This window comes from Macaca nemestrina, chromosome 1, assembly GCF_043159975.1.
Source record: "Macaca nemestrina isolate mMacNem1 chromosome 1, mMacNem.hap1, whole genome shotgun sequence".
NCBI lineage: Eukaryota > Metazoa > Chordata > Mammalia > Primates > Cercopithecidae > Macaca > Macaca nemestrina.
The window spans coordinates 36,066,968-36,092,560 of NC_092125.1; the positions used below are offsets into that span (position 1 = coordinate 36,066,968).

General features: G+C 37.3%; 1 protein-coding gene across 4 annotated transcripts in view; it reads left to right on the forward strand.

The window, feature by feature from the left end:
- The window catches only part of LOC105484487 (RAS protein activator like 2), a 378,824-nt gene that overhangs the window by 192,415 nt on the left and 160,816 nt on the right, over positions 1-25,593 (forward strand). For all 4 annotated transcript variants that reach the window (XM_011746151.3, XM_011746150.3, XM_011746152.3 and 1 more), the window contains exon 3: positions 13,170-13,296. In XM_011746151.3, the coding sequence (XP_011744453.1) occupies positions 13,170-13,296 (127 nt within the window). The remainder of the gene's footprint in view (positions 1-13,169; positions 13,297-25,593) is intronic.

Below are 25,593 nucleotides of genomic sequence, written 5' to 3' on the forward strand. Positions count from 1 at the left end.
GGATTAATTGAAAGAGTTTATCGAAGGGACTATTTGCAGAGTGTGGGCAGCATAAAGGACCTATCAAAGGATGAGGAAGCACCCACGAGCTAGCAATCGCAGAAAACAGTTATCACCCTAGGCTTCCAAGGCAAGGGAAGAAAGTGATGTTTCTGTAGCCTAGAGAACTGTAGCTGCATGAGAGAGCTGCTTGACAGTTGCTGTGGTTATGCACAAAAGAACACAGTCTCTATCTATACCAAACAAAAATGGCCAGCAGGGAGGAAGTAAGACAGAATAAACACTCCAGCTCTTTTCTTCTGCCTTCTGATTTCTTGCCAGTGTCACCTGTTGGCCAAATCGAACTCAAAGGCAGAAAAAGATTGCTTTTTGATGTATGCTGTAGAGGTCAGCTTCCTGAAACATAGCAAGGTCAAGAAGGGTAGAGAGTAGAATAGATCTGGCGAGGTAGACAGAATGTAACCATGACAGACGTCTAGTTCTAGGTGTACTTTCTGTTCTTCTAAATTAAAAAACTCTTAAACTTATCACATGCTATTACTATTTTATTTCTCCGACTGTTACAGTTTACAAATCCTTCCACTGCCATCTCATTTATTTGCTTATTGGTGATTAATCAGATAATTGTTATCATTCAGATTTGGTATGGTAAAACTACTGCATAAAATCATCGTAATTCCCAATTTCCACCATTTAAAAAAATAAGTGAATATAATATTGACAAAGAAGAGGAATAATGAAAGGGAAGGAGAAGATATGATTCAATGAAGGAGAAAGATTAATTGCCAAAACTATATAAATAACTAGAAAGATGTAGGTAGAATATCCATTCAGTAAGTCACCTTCCAGAAAGGTGAGTTCAAAAGAAGCAAAGAATAGGAAACACATTTCTTAATTCTCATCTGTGGATCCCTACCTCCCCTTTCTTTTCTCTTGCTCCTCCTTCCTTCCCTGTCCCTTCTTTTACCTGTCCCTTCTCTTTCTCAGCATTTTTTGATGTGGTAAAGATAATACCAATAAAAACAATTTCAGTTTTTTCTTGTATTTTAATAGCCATTGCTTACTTTCAAGGGCCTTGTTAATATGCCTCCATGAAGAACTTGTTATTCTTTTTCTCTTGCCATTGAAAGTATCTTTTACTTTTGTTATCATCTTCCTACCTATAACCCTTTTCCAGTATTTTAATATTCTTAAACTTAATTTTATTAAAATAACTGAATAAAGGTCAGACTTTTCTAGAATAAGTTGTTTATGTTGCTGTGTTTATATTAAGTAGATACATAATAAAAATTGGTAAAGTAAAAATATTAGTATAGAACATTTCTAATTATCCAAACTATTCAAAATCTTCATTTTAACCAAATGTACTGTCAGCAGTCTTTTCTCAGAGCTATTAATAAGGAGTAATATAAACAAATCGTTTGCCATCTTTTTGCCCTTACCTACATTTTATTCAGTTTAGATGTAGATGTAAGAGATGAAATAGCTTTAAGTGTAGATAACAGAAAGTCAAGAAGCATGCCTTTTCCAGAACCAAGGTGCAAATTAATCAATTGAGTTACCTGCGCTTGGGCCACCTTTTGTCTCATAAAATAACTCTCCATGATAAATAACTTTCTATAACAACATCTTATGTACTTTATCCCTTTTTATGCCAGTCATCATGAGTAACCCTAAACACCTGGGGAACCCTTATCCCCCATGCTGCATGTACTCTCCCTGTGGCTCTGTGTATTCTCTTCTCTGACACTATCTTCCACTCATCCTTCCCCACCTCTTGAAATCCTTTCACTATGTCCACTGCAATTCCAGGTTCATCATCAGCAAAACCAGCTGTTTCTTCCACCTCTTCTCTGAAGGGATCCCTTAACTTGTTAGTCTTACAAGAACTGAGATCTTCCCTGAGGACACTACCTTCCATAAAGTTTTGTCAGTGGATAGCTGTTTTTCCTCGTACTTATAATGTCTGTGATAGGTGCCTTCCTCTTTCATGGCTGCTGTCTGTTCTCCCTTGTTTTCCCTTTAATCCAAACTTTGCATCTCACATTGTAATTATATTTATTTATTTATTTTTTTTTTATTTTTTTTTTTGAGACGGAGTCTCTTTCTTGTTGCTCAGGCTGGAGTGCAATGGTATGATCTCGGCTCACTGCAACCTCCGTCTCCTGAGTTCAAGCGATTCTCCTGCCTCAGCCTCCCAAGTAGCCGGGATTACAGGCACCTGCCACCATGCCCAGCTAGTTTTTTGTATTTTTAGTAGAGATGGGGTTTCACAATGTTGGCCAGGCTGGTCTCGAACTCCTGACCTCAGGTGATCCACCTGCCTCAGCTTTCCAAAGTGCTGGGATCACAGGTGTGAGCCTCCGAGCCTAGCTTTTTTTCTCATCTGAAAAAAATAAAGCCTGTATTAACCTCACTTGTACCTCCAGATCCCATCCCTTTCTCTTCTCTCCTTTATAACAAAAATTCTCAAAACTTCTATGCTCATTGTCTTTAATTCCTGTTCTCCCTTAAATCTATTCCAATCAAACTCTTACCCACATCCCTGCCAGAATTGTGCTTCTTAAGCTCACTAGTGACCTTCCCATTGTTAAATTCACAGGTCAGTTCTCAGTTCTCATCTTAATCTGTTAATGGCATTTATTGTAGTCGATCACTCATTTCTTCTCCTAAAGTTACTTTTCTTATTTGGCTTCCATGACACTGTGCTCTTTTTCTTTCCTGCCTCTCTGGAAGTTTCTTTTGAGTCATCTTTACAGATTTCTCTTCTTCTCTCCAAATCTTCACATGGAAGTGCCATAGAGTTCAGTCCTGAGACCTTACTTCCTTAGGGATCTCATCTCATTTATCGTCTTGAGACTGTAAATGTCCTCTAATGCTGACGATTCCTAATTTGATATCTTAAAAATACATAGCACTGTTCTCTCTCTCTTAAAGAGATCGAGTCTCACTATGTTGCCCAAGCTGGTCTGTAACTCTTTGGCTCAAGTGATCCTCCCACCTCAGCATCCCAAAGTGCTGGAATTACAGGCATGAGCCACTGCACCAGACCATCTCTCTTCTCTAGACTCGTATATCCATCTGTGCATTACACATCTCTACTTGGATATGTAAGAGTCATTTCCAACATGCCCCACACTTCAGCCCTAATCTTCACTTCATAACTTACCAGAGGTAAGTTATCTCCATTAATGGCAACTCCATCCTTCCAAGTTTCAAAGGCCAAAAGCTTCCCCAACTTGCTACTTTCCAGATGTACTGTCTTTGTCATTATTTCATGAGTACATCTTCCCAAAGGCCTTAGTCTTGGCTTTTTCTTTGCATGGAACATTCTTCCCTCTTATATTTGCATGGCTCATTTTCTCACCTCCTTCATCTCTTTGCTTACATACCACATACGTAGTAAGGCCAACCCTCACTAACCTATTTTAAATCACTACTGCTCCCCACATCTCTATCTAGAACTTCTGACCTAATTACCTGGCTCTAATATATGTTTTATAGTGCTTGCCACCTGCTAAAATGCCATATAATTTATTTATTATGTTTACTGTCCCTCATCTCCTACTAGAATATAAGCTTTGGAGCAAATATTTTGTCTATTTTGTTCAAGGATGTATCCACCAGTTCTTCAAACAGTTCCTGATGAAACATAGGAAACTCTCAATAAATATTTGTTGAATGAATGTTGCAAGAGCCAAATTATAAACTTTTATTTCTGAATGTCTATTTCCTTAATGTACGTTGAATAGAAGATGTATTCTATCCTTTCTTTCTATGATATATCTACCCAGAACATGCAGCTTAATTCTTTATTTTTCTAAAACTAATAAAAAGAGGAGAAAAATAATTGATGGGGTGCTTTTCCACAGTTGAATACATGATTCCATCTTTATTTATTGAGCACCTATCATTATGTTTAGTATTGTAGTCACAAAGAGGCAGTTTTGTTGAGACATACTGAGGTAAAATAAAGTTAAAACCATTTGAAATTAGATAGCAGTGATAATTGCACAACATTGTGAACGTACTAAATGCCGATGAATTATTCACTTTAAAATAGTACATTTTATGTTATATAAATTTTGCTTCAGTAAGTTTATTTTTATTTTTTTTTTGTTTGTTTGTTTTTTGTTTTTGAGACAGAGTCTCACTGTGTCATCCAGGCTGGAGTGCAGTGGCGCAATCTCAGCTCACTGCAGGCTCCGCCACCCGGGTTCACTCCATTCTCCTGCCTCAGCCTCCCAAGCAGCTGGGACTACAGGCGCCCGCCACCACACTTGGCTAATTTTTTTGTGTTTTTAGTAGAGATAGGGTTTCACCATGTTAGCCAGGATGGTCTTGATCTCCTGACCTTGTGATCCACCCACCTCGGCCTCCCACAGTGCTGGGATTATAGGTGTGAGCCACCGTACCCAGCCAAGTTTATTTTTTAATTGTAATATAACCATAAGAGATTAACTGAGATACGGCCTAGGATGGATTATAGTATGGAGTGGAGAATGCCAATACATGTGTTTTACAGAGAAATTTATGCTTGGGCTGTATCTTAAGGGACAAATAGGGGCTCATGAGGAGAAAAAGAAGGGAAGGGCGTTCGGAGTGTGTATAATGATACCAAGTCAAGAAACATATGTCTCTTTGGCAAACTGCAAAACATTCAGAGTTCATGAAACATAGTTTGCAAGAGGAAAAGTGATAGCTAGCAGGAACTAGGTAATGAAGAACCTTGAAGGCTATGATGAGGAATTTGGATTTTATTCCGGAAATGATCTGGACCAGGGAAAGGGTATTTAGCAAGGTAATAACATCATCAGATTTGCTTCTTAGAGAAGTAACTCTGTTGATTATACGGAAAATGAAGTGAAAGGGTTTAGAACCAAATAGATAAGTTACAAGATTGTTGCAGTAGACCAGGTGAGGAATAATGAAGGGATAAATTTACAAAACAGTTTACAAAAACAGTTTAATGCCCTCAGACAGGTGTTTATGTTCTGCCATTATTATATTGGGAAAATTGAATTAAATCTCTAGGAAAAGAAAATGTAAAGCCATTGCTTTACATTGCTTTACTTGAATAAGTTTAACTTTCTGTTAATTTCATTACATGGAAAGATTATAAATCCATTTTTTGTGTAGGGACCAGAATATGCTGTCACCCTTCTACCTTTCACCCACACTTAAGAATTATAAAGAATGTGGGATGGGCGTGGTGGCTCACGCCTGTAATCCCAGCACTTTGGGAGGCCAAGGCAGGCGGATCACGAGGTCAGGAGTTTGAGACCAGCCTGACCAATATGGTGATACCCTTTCTCTACTAAAAATACAAAAATTAGCTGGGCGTGGTGTCGGGTGCCTGTAATCCCAGCTACTCGGGAGGCTGAGGCAGGAGAAATCCTTTAAACTCGGGAGGTGGAGGTTGCAGTGAGTTGAGATCGCACCATTGCACTCCATCCTGGGCAACTGGGTGAGACTTTGTCTCAAAAAAAAAACCCAAAAATTTATAAAGAATTTAACTCTTATCCTTGGACTTTTGCATTGAATAATTTAGAATTTCTTAAAATGAGTTTAAGGAATTTCCTGCTAAAATTACCTAAAAAGGTGATTTTAAACTTTAATCACATCATCATGGGGGTGTTTATTGCTGTGTTAAAAAGATTAATTAAAAGAATTCTGTAAGGATTTAAACTGATCCTTAGCCAGGCACTGCTGGAATGTGGGAGGATTATATTAGTCTAGTATCACTTATGTATTAAGTCAGTGTGTGGGATCTTTTAATGCTTTCTCTTAACTCTACATGTTTCTTGTCAGAACTGGGGAAAAGTCTATTTGAGGAGTATACATAGGAAGAGTGTTAAATATTCCAATTACAAATCTGGGAATGTAGCAGAAGGGTAGATTGGGGCAGAATGCTGAAAGAGAAGCTTGCTGCGAGTGTCACCTTGAGAAATAACTTATTGGTTCCGTAAACTGCTTCATGCAAATTGTGCCAAATAGACATTGCTTATGAGCTATGAAATATACTTCCTTGCCTGGGTGCCAGGAAAGGCCCCGACTGGCTTGATACCAACCCAGTTCAAAGAGGGCACCGGAGGTCATTTGACTTTCATTTTGCTTGCAAGAGATGAGACCAAGTAAACTTGAGATTAAGGAGTTGAGGGAAATGATAGAGAAGACAAACATGAACCCCTCTGAGATACAGCCATTATAAAAAATACAAAAGAAACCTGAATTTATGAGTTTATTTCTTTTGACAATAACAGTCTATTAGGCAGGGTACATTCGACTCCGTTTTTCTTAATGCAAACTCTACTTTCTATATTTGGAATGTTTAAGGCTGGATTCTAGTGTATAGGCAGCAGGGCATTTAAAATGACACTTTTAAATATTTTAAAACATTTTTCTTTTGAAAGTGTTTACACTCAGATATGTTGATGAAAATATCAGTCTTTGTGCAAATAGCTAAAAATTAACTGTTGTTTATTCTGGGGTGAGCTACCTATGGCATATTTCATTCAAAACCACTTTTAAATTATTCAATAGATATATAATATGCCCTTATATGTTATTCACTATGTTAGGAGTTACAAAGAACAAGACAGATCTTCTTTCCTCTTTTTCCCCATAACAAATTTAGTGGTAAAAATAAGACAATTTTAAAGTGACATTTGATAAACAACACAAGTAAATGGATAGAATAAGAGAAAGAAATCCATTTATTATAAAAAGAACCTTGGCCTAACTAAATATGTCATTAAGATGCCACTGGCAATGGGGAATTACCAAAGGAAAGCTTAATAAAAGAAGCAATTTGATCCAAGTTAGGTGTTATAAATATTAATCTGTAGGATGTATTGGAAGAGCAAGACACAGGAAAGAGAACAATTAGGAGACTGCCATTCCTCAGATCTAAAAGCTTGAGTGTCTTCTCAGTGCTCCCCATGCATGGTCTGGTATTTCACCGCTCCTAACATGTACATAATGTATTTTGGTGTTCTGTCCCTTTTTTCCCTCTTAAGAGGCTCTAGCCAAATTGGCCTACTCCCTATTCCAAAACAAAACAAAAAAGTCATATACTTACCAATTTCTTGGCTGATGTTATGCTTTTTCCTTTGCCTAAAATGCCCCCCATCTCTACCTCTCATTGATTTATTTGTGAACTTTTTTAAGGTTTGGGGATTTACTGGTAAAGTACAAGCGGTTAACTTACATGGAATTAGTTGCATGAATGAATAATTATAATTTAACACAATAAGTGTAATGACAGAGAAAGATGTGTTACTGGAGAACTAAATGGAAGTGTACCTTAACCTTCCCTTAGGGGACTGATAGAGGAGGAAGATTCCTGGGAAAGGCAATGCCTATCCTAAGCCTCAGGATGAACAGGAGTTTACCTTACAGATGTAGAATAGAAAAGAAAAAGGGAAAGCATTTCAGGATAAGAGAACAAACTGAGCCATGGCACTGAACTACAAAATAGGGAATGTACTAAAAAAACTGCAAGCAATTTGGTATTTCTAGAGTGAAGTCTAAAACTGAGCACAAAGACAAAGACAGTGGCCAGATGTAGAAAATCTGGTATACTGTATTAGGGAGCTTCCACTTTATAGGATAGTAGTTTTTAAACCCTTTTTTAAACAGAAGGACACTTTCTTTGTAGAAAAGCTTATGCAGAAGCCCTGTACAACAGATATACTGAAAATGATGTTCAGGTTGAAGCAGAGATACTCCCCCCTACCCCCACATACTTCCATACACAAACACACCACCACTTCTTTGAAAACCACTACTAGAGGCGAAGAACTGCTGAAGGGCTTTAAACCTCAGAATGACATGATCATATTTGCATTTTGGAACTATTATGATAACTATGTAAAGGATAGGTTTAAGGAGCAGAAGGTCCCAGGCAGATACCAGTGAAGAAACTCTTGCAGGAGTTTGGTTAAGAGATAAATAGAGGCTTTTGGAACCAGCTATGACAGAATGACTGGTACAAGACTGGCCCTCCCACTGTAAAAAACAAAAAATAGGACACCACCCCCTCTCTATCGATCGATCGATCCATCCATCCATCCATCGAAAGAGAGCATGTGCGTGCAAGCACAGCTATTTTCAGGCATTGGACAATAGGCAGCCACTGTGGTGGTCACCATTGCCCAGGTGTCTGCTGCGTACTATTTCCCAGCTGTGGTGCTGTAATCTGGAGGCCAGGTCAGCCAGAGTACAGTAGACTCACTGAGCTAAGGAGGCACAGAACAGAATTTTGCATCTGAAAGGGCTGGAACCTGCTGGGTAGGATACCAGTCTTTGGCCAACGGCTGAAGTGCACATATCGAGGGAAAGACTACATAGGTTTTCCAGAGAGAAACTGAAGTATTGAAAACAGAATAAAGATACTAGTGGTCATGCTGAGCAATGACAGAGATCTGACCCTGCCAGTGAGAAATCTGTTTAAAACCTGACCACTCCAGGAATCCAGCTGAGATACCGGAAAGATCATATCTCAAAGTTGTGGAAATTGACGTTTATTAAAGCCAAATGATTTATTTATACCTTCACACTTAGTACTGGTAGCCAGGGACTAATAAGTGAATAATTAGAATTGGAGATACAGAGTATAGATCAGTGGTTCTCAACTTTGCATGTCTAGAATGTCTGGAGTGGTCTAAGCATTGGCATATTTTTTTCTCCTAAAAAAAAAATGAAAACAGGATACATGTGCAGAACATGCAGGTTTGTTACATAGGTACATGTGTGCCATGGTGGTTTGCTGCACCTATTGACCCATCCTCTAAGTTCCCTTTCATCACCCCTCACCCCCCAACAGGCTGTGGTGTCTGTTGTTCACCTCTCTGTGTCCATCATTGTTCAACTCCCATTTATGAGTGAGAACAGCATTGGTATTTTTTAAAGTTCCCATATATAATTATAAGTTGCAGCCAAGGTTGGGAACATCTGTTATACATGACGCTTTGAGATGCTTATCCATGACAGGAAGGAGAGAAAACAACACCTTAAGGCAGTGGTTCGCAACCTTAGTGAGCATCAGAATCAGTTGGAGGCTTGTTAAAACACAGATTGCCCAGCTCTACCCTGAGTTTCTGATGCAGTAGGTCTGGGGTGGGGAGTGAGAATGTGGTTTTCTAACAAGTTCCTGGGTTATGCTGTTGCTGCTGGTACCTAGACCACTTGTTTTGAGAACCAGTGCCTTAAGGAAATAAGAAAGTTGAGGAATTTTTTTTCTTTAAAGTACTGAAAAGTCCTCTTAAGCACATAGTAGTCCTGAGCATCTTTTTAGCATTCTTTAGGAAAAGAAATAAGAGCTTTCTGACGCTAGTTAGCATAATCTTGAGTTCTTGTACTTGACTATTTGTTTAATCTGTATGAGTTCAGATTGAAATCAGCATTAATTTCCATACAATTCTAAACAATATGAAAGGCAGTTTTACAGAAAATAAGTGTGTGTGTGTGTGTGTGTGTGTGTGTAAAATGTGTGCCACATTACTTTTTGATTTTCATGAACGGTTTGGAATTAACAAAGAGGACAGGGAGCCAGAGATCTAGTCTGGCTTTGTTATTAACACATCTTAGATACCTGAGATGTCATTTACTGCTTTTATACTTTCTTCCTCTAAAATGGAATGAAATTAAAGTGCTTGATTTTGTTTGTTTGTTTTTGAGAGACAGGGTCTCACTCTGTCACGCAGGCTGGAGTACAGTGATGTGTTCATAGCTCATGGCAGCCTTTGATTCCTGTGCCTAAGTGATCCTCTTGCCTCAGCCTCCCGAGTAGCTGGGACTACAGGTGCATGCCACTACAACTGGCTAATTTTTATTTTTTATTTTTTTAGAGATGGGGATCTCACTTTGTTGCCCAGGGTCTTGAACTTTTGGCCTCAAGAGATTCTCCCACCTCAGCCTCCCAAAGTGCTGGGATTACAGGTGGGAGCCCCACTGTACCTGGCCTTGATTTTTTTTTTTTTTTTTTTGGAGACAGAGTTCTGCTCTTGTTGCCCAGGCAGGAGTGCAGTGGCGCAGTCTCAGCTCATTGTATCCTCCACCTCGCAGGTTCAAGCAGTTCTCCTGCCTCAGCCTCCCAAGTAGCTGGGATTACAGGCATGCACCACCACGCCCAACGGATTTTTTTTGTATTTAGTAGAAACGGGGTTTCACCATGTTGGTCAGGCTGATCTTGAACTCTTGACCTCTGGTGATCCACCCACCTCAGCCTCCCAAAGTGCTGGGAGGCTGAGGCAGGAGAATCGCTTGAACTCGGGAGGCAGAGGTTGCAGTGAGCCGAGATCGCGCCATTGCACTCCAGCCTGAGCAACAAGAGCAAGACTCCATCTCAAAAAAAAAAAAAAAAAATTCTTAAGAAATACAGTTTAGGCCGGAAGCAGTGGCTCACGCCTGTAGTCCCAGCACTTTGGGAGACCGAGGCAGGTGGATCACAAGGTCAGGAGATCGAGACCATCCTGGCTAACATGGTGAAACCCCATCTATACTAAAAAATACAAAAAATTAGCCGGGCGTGGTGGCAGGCGCCTGTAGTCCCAGCTACTCGGGAGGCTGAGGCAGGAGAATGGCGTGAACCCAGGAGGTGGAGCTTGCAGTGAGCCGAGATCACACCACTGCACTCCAGCCTGGGCGACACAGCAAGACCCTGTCTCAAAAAAAAAAAAAATGCAGTTTAGAATAAAGGTTACATTATGTTCTTTGTATCCTGAATGAGGAGTAAAATGCCCTAACCTTTAAGAGTGATACTTTGAATACAACCTTTTATCATATTTTAAGTTTTAATACTGGGAAATAAAGTGTCTACATTAAAACTTTGAGAAAATAATTGAATGAATTTTAGGCCCAAATAAAAGTTTGATATATTGTATTTATTCTCTCCTTTGATATAGCAGAGACAAAGTATGTCCTCATAGAAGTCATTTTTACTTTTTCTGGATATGGCCTTCATAAATTTGCATAGAAAAAATATTTTCTCCTAAAACACCATAAGCAACTACTACTTTTTTTCTGCATGGTTTAGGCCTTTATTATTTAAGATAATAGGCATTTTTAGAACTATTATCAAATAGTTATGTTTATTTAGATTCAACTATTTCTTCAAAGAACCAGACTATTTTTTCCAAATTTACTCTCATTCTTCTGACTTTTAAGGCAGATACAGGATATGTTTTGCCTTTTTTAATAGGAGATAGTCATTTAAACCTATCAGTGATACTCTTTTAATTATTTAAGTAGAGATAATAAAATTTCCATCCTGTAAGGGACAGATGACTTAGATTACTGTTTGTGAAGTTTTGTATTACAGAGTACTTTTGGAAGAGTTCATGTCTTTATTGATGCTATTTTTTGGCCTTGGCTTATTTTTGTAATTTTTTATTTCTTCTGCCCTTCAATTTCTCAATGTGCAAAGAATAACCATAGTTATGGTAATAAGGAAATGGGAGAATTGGGGGTCCTATAAGGAGTATGAAAATTTTAAATGCTTATGGAGGCATTAGGAATTTGCTCCTCAGATTCTCAGTAACAGAGAGAGAGTTTTCCTTGCCATCATCTCCTTGACCCGAGTCACAGGAGTTGGATTACGGAAGCAAAGCAGAAGGCATGTACTCTTAAGCCTACACCTGTCCTACTTTTGCTGGATCCATTGATGTGATACGTGTCCATTATAATCATTTGGAGAAATAAATCATTCATTCCCCATCTCTTAAAAGGAGATAATAATAATGTCTCCTTCATAATGTCACACACATAAATTCATTAGACTTGCACATGTAATAACTCAGTGTTTCATTATTGAAATGTATTGAAAACAGTATTAGAGCCATAATAAATTAGGAATCGTGATTAATTATGACATACTTTGCCAAACTATTTAGGATGTTACAATTCTTAATTCTGATAAAAGCTACTAGTAAAATTTCATTACTGAATACTTAGCATTACCAGAAAAAGAAAAACCCAAAAACCAAAAAAAAACACAACTTTGAACCATCCCATTACTCTACAATGATAACCTGCTTTGTAAGTTTTAAAATAGTTATTGGCATTAGAGATTTTTTTTGTTACTATTCATAGTTCTCATTCCACATATGCAAATAACCTCTTGATATGTTTCTGAAATTATGTCAGAAAAAATGTTTATTAGGATTATAAAAACAATCTTACCTTTGGAAGAAATATGCCATTTTATGTTGGTATCTATATAAGTTTCCACTGAAAATGTGATTTATTAACTATGTATAAGTGCTCAATTCTAAAATTGAAGGAAATTTGGGTGATTTTACTACCTTTAATGAAATCTTTTAAGATAATTTTGAGACACACCAACATGGCACATGTATACATATGTAACAAACCTGTATGTTGTGCACATGTACCCCAGAACTTAAAGTATAATAAAAATAAAAGAAAAAAAGGTAATTTTGAGGCTAAATCTTTCTGATCAACTTTTATTTCCATTTATTTTATTAAACATTGGGCAAAATTGGAGCTTGTGAACCAGTTTCTGATATAGAAGGACCTTTTATTTGTGGGGGTGTTTTGTTTTCTGAGCTCCAGGAGCAAGTACACACCTGGATATGATTTGTACATACTTCATGTTTGCTAATTTACATACTCACCTTTCCTGATGTTTCAGTTTTCTTTTTCTTTCTTTTTTTTTTTTTTTTTTTTTTTGAGATGCAGTCTTGCTGTGTCGCCAGGCTGGAGTGCAGTGGTGCGATCTCAGCTTACTGCAACCTCTGCCTCCCAGATTCAAGCAATTCTCCTGCCTCAGCCTCCGAAGTAGCTGGGACTGAAGGTGGGCACCACCATGCCCAGCTAATTTTTGTATTTTTAGTAGAGACGGGGTTTCACCATGTTGGCCAGGATGATTTCGATCTTTTGACCTCGTTATCCACCCACCTTGGCCTCCCAAAGTGCTGGGATTACAGGCGTGAGCCACCGCACTCAGCCCAGTTTTCTTTTTAAAGGAAAACTTCCTGTGAAGGGGTTGGTAATACCTTACCATTGTATATACTTTATTTCTATATTTCTCTTACCTTACTCTTTGTTACACACTCCTGTCTTCATTGACTAAAACCATTATTCAATCAGAAGGTAGTTATGGTGAGTTCACTATTAAGTTTCATCTTTTGCTTTTGATTAACTAGATACCTGTGGAAGGGGGACAGGAGCAGCAGACAGATTCCACCAAAGGGCGATGCCTGAGGAGAACTGTCAGCGTCCCTTCCGAGGGTCAGTTTCCTGAGTACCCACCAGAGGGCGCCACTAAACTGGGTAAGCTACTGTGAAAAGGAAATAAATTCCTAGCCTTTATCCCTTAATTTATGGACTTGTTACTGAGTAAAACAGAACATCCTGCATTTCCTGTTAAGTGCGTTGAAATCAATGGCACATTAAGCGAGAGTTAGAGGTCAATAGAGAGTTCTGTTCTTTATAACCAACTGATAGCAAAGTTATTTTAAGGAGGTAGACTTTATGTGAGCACTAGTAAGCTTGCTGTTTAGTCCTAGGCAGATGGGATAATGTGTTGCTTCTGGGTTTATTGCTCAGCTGTAGATTTTGAGAGAGTATTTGGTGATCTTGTTGAAGCACTGAGGTTCATAAGGGAGCAGTATGTGTTGGAACTTCAGATAGCTACTGGTGTTATCTTGTACAATGTAATATTAGATCAGGCTAATTCAGCTAAGTTAATCTTGCATATCTCACAAAAGTCATATGCTGGACTATGGTTGGAGTGGGTGACAAAAGGGAGAAACCCTACTTCCATTTTTCCAGTAAGGTTACTAAAGAAACCTTACTTTCATTGTTATATACTAAAGGAGTTAATGTCAATATCAAAGCAGCTAGCTCTTCCCTCATTCCCTATCACATATATTCTGTTAACTGTTTTCATTTTTAATAATGGATATTTAAATAATCAGGCTGGTCAGGTAATTTTAAAAGAACATAAGTAAGATTAAATAGAATAATGAAGGAATTTGAAAGGTAGGAATTGTTTTGGTGCTTTATATTGTTGTGTTATTATTTGCTTAGTGAACCTTAGACTTTTGACATTTGATAAGTAGGTAGAATCATTTATTGTCTCTATGGTGATCAGTATGGATAATTCTATAATTTTGGTTATGTTTTCTAAAATCAGGGTTTGGTTTGGGATTTTGAAGGGGGTTGCCTTTTTCTTCATTTCTAAGTGGAACCCAGAACTTTTGGCTGGAATTTGAATCCTTTTGGGCAGAATTTGAATCTTTTATTTTTCTTTTTATTGTATAATAGTTGCTGTTTTCTTAGAAATTAGTTGAGTTAGCAAGCACTTTTTTCCAAGGAGCCACCTTGGAGAAGTCAGATTTTTCTCTCATCTTATTTCCACTGTACTTCTTTAACATATGTTGAAACCAGTTTAGGTGTGGGCCTAAATTCTACTAAAAACCTGTCTGGGTGTAACCATTTTATAGCCTGTTTATATTTCACATGCAACTTCTATGTACATGGAACTGGCTTAGAGTCACCTTCTTTCAGTTCCTTTGCTTTCATTATTTGCAGTGATATGTTGACTATTGTCTTTTTTTCTTTTTTTTTTTTTTGAGACGGAGTCTTGCTCCGTTGCTCAGGCTGGAGTGCAATGGCGCGATCTCGGCTCACTGCAGCCTCCATCTACTTGGTTCAAGCAATTCTCCTGCCTCAGCCTCCCGAGTAGCTGGGATTACAGGCATGCACCGTCATGCCCGGGTAATTTTTGTATATTTAATAGAGACGGGGTTTCACCATGTTTGCCAGGCTTGTTTCGAGCTCCCGACCACTGATGATTTGCCTGCCTTGGCTTCCCAAAGTGCTGGGAATAAAGCATGAGCCACCGTGCCCAGCCTGACTATTGTCTTTACTAGTTCTCTAGGAACCTTTCGCTCTTCAATCTTTGACCCATAAAAGTCAATAGATTTTGAGGAAGTACAACTATAGTCTCAAGAATTATTATAATGTTATAGAAGAGGGAACTATATAGGAAATTGTTAAATATCTACAGTGTTCGAGGTACTGGCTCCAAAGACAAACTAAGATAAGGTGACAGAGGTGTCTGGTCTAGAGCCAGTCCTTATCTTTTGTGCTTAACAAGAAGTCCAGTAGCCATTCTGACTCATGACAGTCCATGATTGTTTTCAGAGCAAATGTCCTAAATTCGCACTAAAGGCTATCGTCATAAATATTATAGGGAAAAACACTACTTCTAGAGCCATTCTTGCTTATATGCCAGTCTAATTTTGAATTAGGTAATTGTTCTTTTTTTTATTATTATCGCCAAGTGATTTGTCTTTAGCCAAAATTTCTGCTGTCAAGTATTTCATTGAATAATTGCTGTATATGTAACATTCTATGCCAGTCGTGAAGAGTGAAAAGAGATATAAGACTTCTGCTCTTAGAACATTTTTTATGTAGTTAGCAAGATAGGATGAATACACATAGAAACTAGAATGTAAGTTAGTGTACAAAAATTGATTGTATTTCTATATACTAGCAATAAACAGGAAATGAAAAAATTTAAATATCCTGTTTATTATAGCATCATAACAAATTCCTAGGGGAAAAGATCTAATAAGAGATGTGAAAGACTTGTACATAAAGAACTTTAAAATATAAAAGAAAAAAAGATTTAAATAAATTGAGGGCTATATAACCATGATGATGGTTTAGAGGACTTAATATAATGTCGGTTCTCTTTAAGATCAAAATTTCAATGAATTTCAAAATTTCTGTACCCCAACCTTACCACCACATACACATACAAAATTGGCAAGTTGATTCTAAAATTCATCTTGAAATGCCATAGACCAAGTATAGCCACAGTAGAAGAAAACAAGGTGAGAAGACTTAATCTACTTGTATCAAGATCTATTTTAAAAGTATAATAGGCCAGGCATGGTGGCTCACGCCTGTAATCCCAGCACTTTGGGAGGCCGAGGTGGGCAGATCACGAGGTCAGGAGCTCAAGACCAGCCTGGTCAATATGGTGAAACCTTGTCTCTACTAAAAATACAAAAAATCAGCCGGGCGTGGTGGCAGGTGCTTGTAGTCCCAGCTACTCAGGAGGCTGAGGCAGGAGAATGGCATGAACCCAGGAGGCGGAGCTTGCAGTGAGCCGAGATCGCGCCACTGCATTCCAGCCTGAGAGACAGAGCGAGACTCTGTCTCAAAATAAAAAATAAAAAATAAAATAAAATAAAACTTGTAGAAATAATGTAGGATATTTTCATGATCTTGGATAAAGAAAGATTTCTTAAGTCAGGAGTGTCCAATCTTTTGGCTTCCCTGGGCCACATCAGAAGAAGAATTGTCTTGGGTCACACCCAAAATGCACTAACACTAACAATAGCTGATGAGCTAAAAAAAAAAAAAAAAAAGGTTTGTGCGAAAATCTCATAATGTTTTAAGAAAGTTTAAGAATTTTGTTGGACTGCATTCAAAATCATCCTGGGCTGCATGGAGCCCATGGACCGTGGCTTGGACAAATTTGTCTTAAACAATACAAAAAACGCTATTCATAATGGAAATAATTGATACATTGGACTATATTAAGATTAAGAATTCTATCAATCAATACATCATTAAGAGAGTGAAAAGGCAAACCACAGAGGAGAATAATATATTTGCAACACCTGTAATGAACAAAGGGCTTTTATCTAGTATATATAAATGCTTCCTCATAGAAAATGAGCAAGAGGCTTGAACAGATATTTTAACGAACAGTTCACTGAAGAACAGACACAAAATAGTACATACTGTTTGATTCCATTTATATGAAGTTCCAAAACAGTTAAAACTAATCTATAGTATTAGATATTAGGATGGTGGTTACTTTTGAGGAGGAGGCACGAATAGTGATTGGGAGGAATATAAAGGTGGGTTCTGGAGTGCCAGTAGTGTTCTATTTGTTGACTTGGGTAGGAATTACACAAATGTGTTCACTTTGTGATAATTCATTGAGCATATGTGTGTTATACTTAAAGAAAATTTTAAAAAGATGAAGAAAAACAAGCTAAATTGTGCTGTCACATACGTGGTCTATACTATTACAAGGTACATAGTAAGGATGATTAAGAACTGCATAGCCAACTCTGTTGTATGCTACCAAAAGAGCCACTAAGATGAGGACTAACGAAAATAATTAGGCCAGGTATGATGGCTCACACTTATAATCCCAGCACATTGGGAGGCTGAAGCCAGAGGATCACTTAAATCTAGGAGTATGAGACCAGCCTAGACAACACAGTGAGACCCTATCTCTACAAAATAAAAAAATTAGCCAGGTATGGTGGCATACATCTGTAATCTCAGCTACTCTGAAGGCTGATGTGGGAGGATCTCTTGAGCCTGGGAGGTTGAGCCTACAGTGAGCTGAGATCACACCACTGCACTCTAGCCTGGGCAACAGAGTGAGACCTTGTCTCAAAAATAAAACAAAACAAAAACCACACATTTGATTTAGTGACATTAAGGTTCTTGGTAAGATTAGGAACTGCAGTTTTAATGGTATGTGGCAGCTGAAGCCCTACTGAAATGGGTTTCGAAGACAGTGTGATAAGGAAATCAAAACAGCAAATGAAGACAGCTCTTTTTAAACGTTTGCCTATGGAAAAACTGAAAGCCTTTCCTCTTAGATCTGGAATATGACAAGGATGCACACTTTTACCACTCTTATTCATTATAGTACTGGAAGTCCTAGCTAGAGCAATCAGACAAGAGAAGGAAATAAAGGGCAACCAAATTAGAAAGGAAGAAGCCAACTTATCCTTGTTTGCAGATGATAAGATCTTGTATTTGGAAAAACCTAAAGACTCCACCAAAAAGCTATTAGGACTGATAAACAAAGTCAGTAAAGTTGCAGGATACAAAATCAGCATACAAAAATCAGTGGCATTTCTGTATGTCAACAGAGGAAAGATGAAAATCCAAAGTTTTGGTTCCAAATAAGCAAATTGAGACAAATGTGTATGGTGAAAAAGAAGGGAATACTTAAGCACAGAATTTACTTCTTATTGACAAGAGTTCTCAGACTGTTGCATTCAGCAGTTTACAGGTTACCAAGGAGACTAAAGTTGACATAGATTTTGATTCATCAAATTTTTTTCCACTGGAAATGAGATGTTTTCTTAAGGCACGTGTGCATCATGTCTAAAGTACCCACTTCCAGATTTAGAAAACCTAGGAAAAAACTATTTTCCCCAGGTAACAGTATCCAGGTTTTAATTTATTCATCAAAAGATTATCTAAATTCAAATGATGCAAAGCATGGCTTGCTGAATTTTCAAAAGGAAATTATTTCTTCGGGTAGTAGGGTTCTTTGTATACAAATAATACTGGAAGGCATATTAGTTGACTGTGTGAACTAGAATTAGTAAATAGTCATTTTCAATGTCAATGTAACCTACAAATTCAACTTTTTTTAAAAAAACCAAAGCTATGAAATATCTTGCTAGAACTCTGAGAAAGGGGAAAAGTGAAAGCTGAAGAGTGGACATTTTTGTGAACTGTGCATTTACGGAAGAAAATTCATCTCTGCTACTGCATATTGCTTACTGCTTGGCTGGTATATAGTACAAGGTGAATCGGGAACTCCCTCCAGTCTTTTTGTTGTATTTCTTTGACATTCCTGTAAAGTTCATGTTTTCGTGCCCAAATGGGCAAACTGCAGTATGAACCTGAAATGAACAAGGATACTTGTGTGCATGTAACATCATAAACGTGATCATAAAGCTGATTTAATTAGAAAATGCCAAACATTCATAAGTCCAAGGCTTTCTCAGTTCTCAAGCAGAAAGTTCGGATTGAACTGGTAAATTCAAAACCGAACATCTAGTAACTCAAGGCTGCAGAGATCTCATGCCTCTATTTTAATATATTATGATAGAATATTAAAGTTATCCCATGATCTTACTTACAGAATGTCTGGATTTTTATGAAAACTGTGCCTATGATAGTAAATTTGTTTTATTATCCTAGAGACCTCCAAAACCCATAAACATTTGATAAATATATTTAAAATTATAATTTAACATAGTATGCCTCTGATATATTCTAGCAAGCCTTAGGAAATAATATATCGAAAGTCTTTTAGAGTCAAAGCTAGCTATCTAAAATTTTTATGTTTATATGCATAAAGACCAAAAAAGGAAATTAAGTTGGAAAACTCTGAGGAAAAGCCAACCTTTTACTTTGTACCATCTTTTCCTAAGTTTATAGACCTCTAAGTGACTAAAAACTTGAGAAAACTTTGAAGAAAAGTAATATTAAAGTAGAATATGTTCTCTAGAGTATTTATAAAAATATTATAAAGGTTAAAGCTTTTGATCAAAATTAATAAAGGATATTGATTATTCAAACATTAGCTGGGTTTTTTTTGTTTGTTTGTTTTGCTTTGTTTTGTTTTTGAGACAGTGTCTCACTCTGTTGCCCAGGCTAGATTACAGTGGTGTGGTGTAATCATGACTCGCTGCAGCCTCAACTTCCCAGGCTCAACTGATTCTCCCATCTCCACCTGCCAAGTAACTGGTACTATAGGCACTCACCACCATGCCTGGCTTTTTTTTTTTTTTTTTAATTTATTGTAGAGACAGGGTGTCACTATGTTGCTCAGGCTGGGAAACCTTGGTTTTAACCCTGGCTCTTTGTGTTAAATTAGCCTTAATTCTAACTTTATTTGTAAATTAGTAAGGACTCTGTTTTTATTCCCAAGACATTGTTAAAAATATCTAGATAATTTATGAAATATTTTCAAGATGCTAGAATCTTCTATGAAACTACTGGATGGTAATAGCATTGGCAGATGGGATATGTGAGTAATGAAGATTTAATATTATAAGAGATATATCCTTCCCTTTTAAAAATAGGGTAAAAATACTGATAAAAAATGTCTGTGTATGGTAGTACTCAATATTTAGATTGGCTGTTAAATTAATGTGTATATTTACTTAACCAACAGAAGCAGACCTTGAACTTTCTGGTGATATATTAATACATATAAATGATCAAAATCTTTATAAAAATAATATCCTGATATTTCTAGCTTTGAAAGTTGGAGCTCAATGGATAATAGTAGCCAGTGATTTTCTTTGAAATTTCCTTAAAATGTCATGTCTTGTTCCTCTCCTGTAAAGTAAGATTATTTCACTACTATCTATAAGAAAGCTCACATTAAAACAGCTGCATAATATCTAGGCATTATATTTGTATTCCACATTAATAGATTGCAGTGATATGCAAGTAATTTGAGGAGAACTCAAATGAGCTCAAGAATTATCAGAATCATTATGAATAATTAAGCTAGAAAACCCTGGAAAAATGTTCCTCAAGGTTTTGGTTGAGTAGTTTTGGGTTTTCTTAAAAACCGTGAGTGACTATATATTTATTCTTTGAAACAAGATTCGGGAAGATGTACGTGGTAATACTGATGATAATATTCTGGAAGAATTGGCTTGATTATGGGATAAAATAGCCATCTGTTATAATGTGACATATGGAGTCCTAAAAATCAGTACACTATGCAAGTGGAGACAAAGTGTTTGGGGACACTACTCTCGAAAACATGGTAACACACACAAAAAGATAAAACTAGGTTTCAAATACTATAATGAATATAACACTTTACCTTGAAAAAATCCAAAAGTTCTCAAACTAACCTAGTAAAATCAATTTTACTGCTTGATTTTATGAGCTAGATTTTGATTAGCAGTAACATTTTTTTCGATTGGGACTTCAGTTCTCAATTCCAAGTTGAGGTGCTAGACCACAATTCCTGCTGTAATTTGAAGTTTGGATTCCGAATTTGTTCTTTTATCGTCCATATTTTAGCACAGTAGAGATTTGTTAACTTCTGTGAAGGTGGCTCCAAAGCAGTGCAGCCACTTAATGGTTACGCAAACTGTTACCCTATTACCTGTCACTTGTTATCATTGATTTGTAGCTGTTTCATAAAATTTCCAGTAGATGGCAGTAAAGTTTCTTCAATAAAGGATTCCCCTTCTAATTTGTGGAAGTCATTTGTGTAGGCTATTGTTGTGGTTGCTGTTCTCAGTTTGTACAGTCAAGTTCTGTGGAAATGGGTGCCCAAGAAGACCAGAGTAGAGTACTCTAAAATGTGATACCCACGCTAGAGGCTCCTCTTAATCAGCCCTAAGGCCAAGTTAGTCTTAGTAAACCACTGTGGTGGTTGGAGAATCAGGTGGAAAGTAGGAATGATTTTTAGTTTCAGCCTGGACATCTGGAGGAGATGAATGGCAGATTGAACGCAAGCATCTAATTATACTCCTCCCAGAAACTCCACCAAACCTAGTAAAGGTATTTTATTTTAAAGACTTGATCCGTCAAGGATATGGAGAATGAGAAAGAAGAAAACAGCCACACACACACACACACACACACACACACACACACACACACACACACACACACAAATTGAAAGCTGAAAAGCAAACAGAGTGTGGCAAATGACGTAGCTTACTTAAGAAAGCCAAATCTTAATCTGGCTATGAAGAAGGCCAAAAATGAAGCTGACCTTTACCCTAGAATCTTCAAATAGCTCAGGAATTGAGCCAGACATATGTGGTAGCAGATCCCCAGGTCTCCTCCTCTTCCCCATTCCACTGAACAACTTTCTTCCTACCTATACCTCCACCTTAGTATAAGACTCCAAGTGTACTCTTTGGAGGAAAAAAAAAAAAAAAGCCCAAGGATCTTTGGATTGGGAGATACTAGGCAAAATTGAGAACAGGGCATTTTACCACATATGAGGGAATTAGGTGAATATGTGCACACTGAATAATGGGACTCTTCCACCTTTCTTCTCTCACTTGCCTTTACCCTACAGGCAGGAGATTAGTAGAATACTCCTTGGGGTATTTAGCCCAAGAAGAAAGATTTAAGGATACCAACTTTCCCAAGACTAGTGGACATCTGAAGAGAAGCCTGAAGACTAGTGGACATCTGAAGAGAAGCCTGAAAGCGAGAGACTAGAGCATACAAAAAAGGAGGAGGAGAAGGAAGAAGAGGAGGAAGAGGAAGAAGAGGAAGAAGAAAAGAAAGAAAAAAGGAAAAAAGCAACATGGAGGTATAGAGACTAGGCAGGGGACAGAAAGCTTTAAAAAAATGATTGATATCCTCAGAAAGATAGGATATTACATATATGAAACAAGAACAGAATGTTTTACAAAGTTGAGCTTTTGTCTATTAAAAAATTAGAATATAAAACTCAATAGAAGGGTTGGAAAATGGAATTGAGAAAATAGAGAGAAAAAAAATAAATAAAATAATGAGAGTACCAGTCTAGGAAGCTGAACATCGAAACAACAATTCCAGAAAAAGGCAAAGAAAGGGAGCAAAACCGTAGCGAAATAATTTCAGGAAATTTCCCACCACTGAAAGATATGTGTTTCCAGATTGAAAGGGCTTACTGAGTTCCCATGACAAGGCACATTTCATGAAATTTTAAATTGTCTCTAATGACAAAGAAACAGTCTTACAAACCTGCAAAGAGGGAAATCGGAGTACATACAAAGGATCAGAAAGGCTTTGGACTTACAATAAGCAATATCGGAAGCTAGAGAACGATGAGGAATGCCCTCAAAATTCTGAAGGAAATTTTTTTCCAGTCCAGAATTGTATATTTAGCTATAAACCATTAGTCAAGTATGAGAATATCATAAAGACATTTTCAGACATGCAAGACTTAAAAAAGGTTGCCTCCTACACATCGTTTTTCCTGAAGCTAATGAAAGATATGTTTTACTAAGAATGAGGACAGGAGATTCAGCACAGGGGAGAGAAAAAGGGAACTTTTAGTAGAATGCTAAAGACAGAACCAAGTTTAACAGCTCAGTACAAGATGTAGAATGAAGACAGCCAGTTCAGACTGGAGCAGCTGATAAGACTGTAGTGAGACTTTCCAAGAACACAAAATTGATAAATTAACTCAATCAATGGAAACAATAGGAAGCGCATTTGTGGTTGAATTAACAATAAGCACATAGATATCTGAGCAAATGAATAATACAAGAGAACACTATAAGAGAAACAAAAAAGTAGTTCAGGACAAAGAGAATACTTCTATAGCACCTTTTAACATTTTAGGCACTTTACAGATGTGAACTTTTTAATCCTTGTAAACCCAAGAGGTAGATAATGTTACAATGAATATTTTATGGATAAGGAAACTGAGGCATAGAGAGGTGAAGTAGCTTGCCTAAATAGCTAGACAGCCAATAAGTGGCAAAAATAGGATTTGAACCCTGGAAGTATGCCTTCAAGATCTATGCTCCTGACCACTATGCTACAGTCTACATAGGATTTACTCTGTGGCTGGAGTTTAAGTAACATATATAGTCATAATATTGTTTGCCCTTACCAAAATTACTATGTAACTATATAGGGAGGGTGAGAGAATAGGAATATGTATGCACCTACTGGGATGGTGATAGAGGAGGAAAGATTCACATTCTCATCTTTCATAGTGGAAAGTCAATAGATAATGTGTAAAATAGAAAAAATTTAAAATATCAATAAAGCAGTGGCTCACACCTGTAATCCCAGCACTATGGGAGGCCAAGGCAGGCAGATCACCTGAGGTCGGGAGTTTGAGACCAGCCTTACCAACATGGTGAAACCCCATCTCTACTGAAAATACAAAATTAACCGGGTGTGGTGGTGCATACCTGTAATCCCAACTACTCAGAGGCTGAGGCAGGAGAATTGCTTGAACCCAGAAGGCGGAGGTTGTGGTGAGCCGAGATCGTGCCATTGCACTCCAGTCTGGGCAACAAGAGTGAAACTCTATCTCAAAAAAAAATTTTTTTTGGTAGAGATGGGGTCTTACTGTGTTGCCCAGGCTGGTCTCAAACTCCTCACCTGAAGTGATACTCCCACCTCGGCCTCCCAGAGTGCTGGGAATACAGGTACAAGCCACCGCATCTGGCCAAGTTTCATAACTTTAGTCCTCGTCATCTTCTAACTCTCTTCGTGGTTTTAATGATCAGCTTCCCTTTAAAGCTTCTCTTTCTTGACTTCTGTGACATTTTTTCCTCTATTGCTTATGTCCTGCCTCACTGTACTTTTTAAAGTATTTCCCACCTTTTAAATGCAGATGTTTAAATGTCTTATCCTTAGCCGCCTTCTTTTGCTTTGTCCTTTCTCGGTAGTTGACTTCACCTATATTCATGTTTCCAAATGTCATCCCTGGGCCAATACCTTTTAAATCTCTATTTTTGGCTTCTACTTTTCTTCTCAGTTCCAGATCTGAATTCCCAATAGGTCATCTGAACAGCTGTACTAGAATGTTCAAAACTGAAGCCATTATCTTTGATTAGTTTCCTTTGTTTGTTCCTTCCCTCCCCAAAACCTGTTCTCATGTGATGACTGGTTCTGTTAATATGTTAATAATATGGTTCTGTTAATATCCTTCTAGTCATTCTAACTTTACATTACTCTTTTATTTCTACCTAAATAACAACTACTCATCTACCTATTCCTGTTTCTATTTTTATCCTTCTGTATTAACTCATTTTACTGCTCATTTGTCATTATCTTAGAGCACTAATTGAATCATACTACTTTCCTTGTTTAAACACTTTTACTGTGTCTCCATTGATCTATAAGATGAGGTTCAAATTTACAGTGACACTAAAGGTCGTATATATTCTGACCAAGATTTAGCTCTTTAAGGTCATCTTTTTTTTTTTTTTTTTTTTTTTTTACCCACCACAGGTACGTATTATGGATTCTGGCCACATAGGACTGCTTCAGATTCACTAGGCATTCTCAATACACGTGGGCTTTTGTTCACATAGGGCATAAACCTGTAATGTCTTACTCTGTTCTTCCACCTTCATTTCTACCTTCCATATGTAGAAATCCCATTTATCCTAAGGGCCCAATTAGATATCACCTCTTGGCAATCTTTTTCTTCATTCACTGATCGGAATTCACTAGCATTTTTATCTGTGATAAACAGTATTTTTTGTACTTCTGATGTTTGGATGTATGTTCTTATATTTTCAGTAAGTTATTGGTATGTATCATCTTTACTAGATTGGAACCTCTTAGATGGCAAGATTGTATCTTACTCACCTTGGTATCACCATAGCAGGTTGTTTTGTACATAATTGCAGGCTGAGTGAATGACTGGTTATTGAGCAAATGACTGATATTAGACATATTAGAGAAACTTTCTTGACTTTCAGGTGGAGCATGTCAAAGTGAAAAATAATCTTAGATGTGGGTAATTCTTTTTTATCCTGAAGGGAAAACCATACCCACTTTAGAGAAAATTGTTTAGTAATGAAATTAGAGAATTACTAAATATCATTGCACAGCCACAGGGCTATAAGCAATATAGTCACAACTGTTGGTTTTGATAAATACAAATTTGGTAAATGCCATTGTCCAAGTTAACAAGTCACAGTATCAAGTGTACATGGTTGTGAATGTCAGATCTGAACTCCTTGCTGTTGGTTAATATCGTAACCATAGTTATGTTAGTGAGCAAGATATTTGTGTTTATTTTTAAGATTTTATTAATAGTAAATCACTTTTATTAAT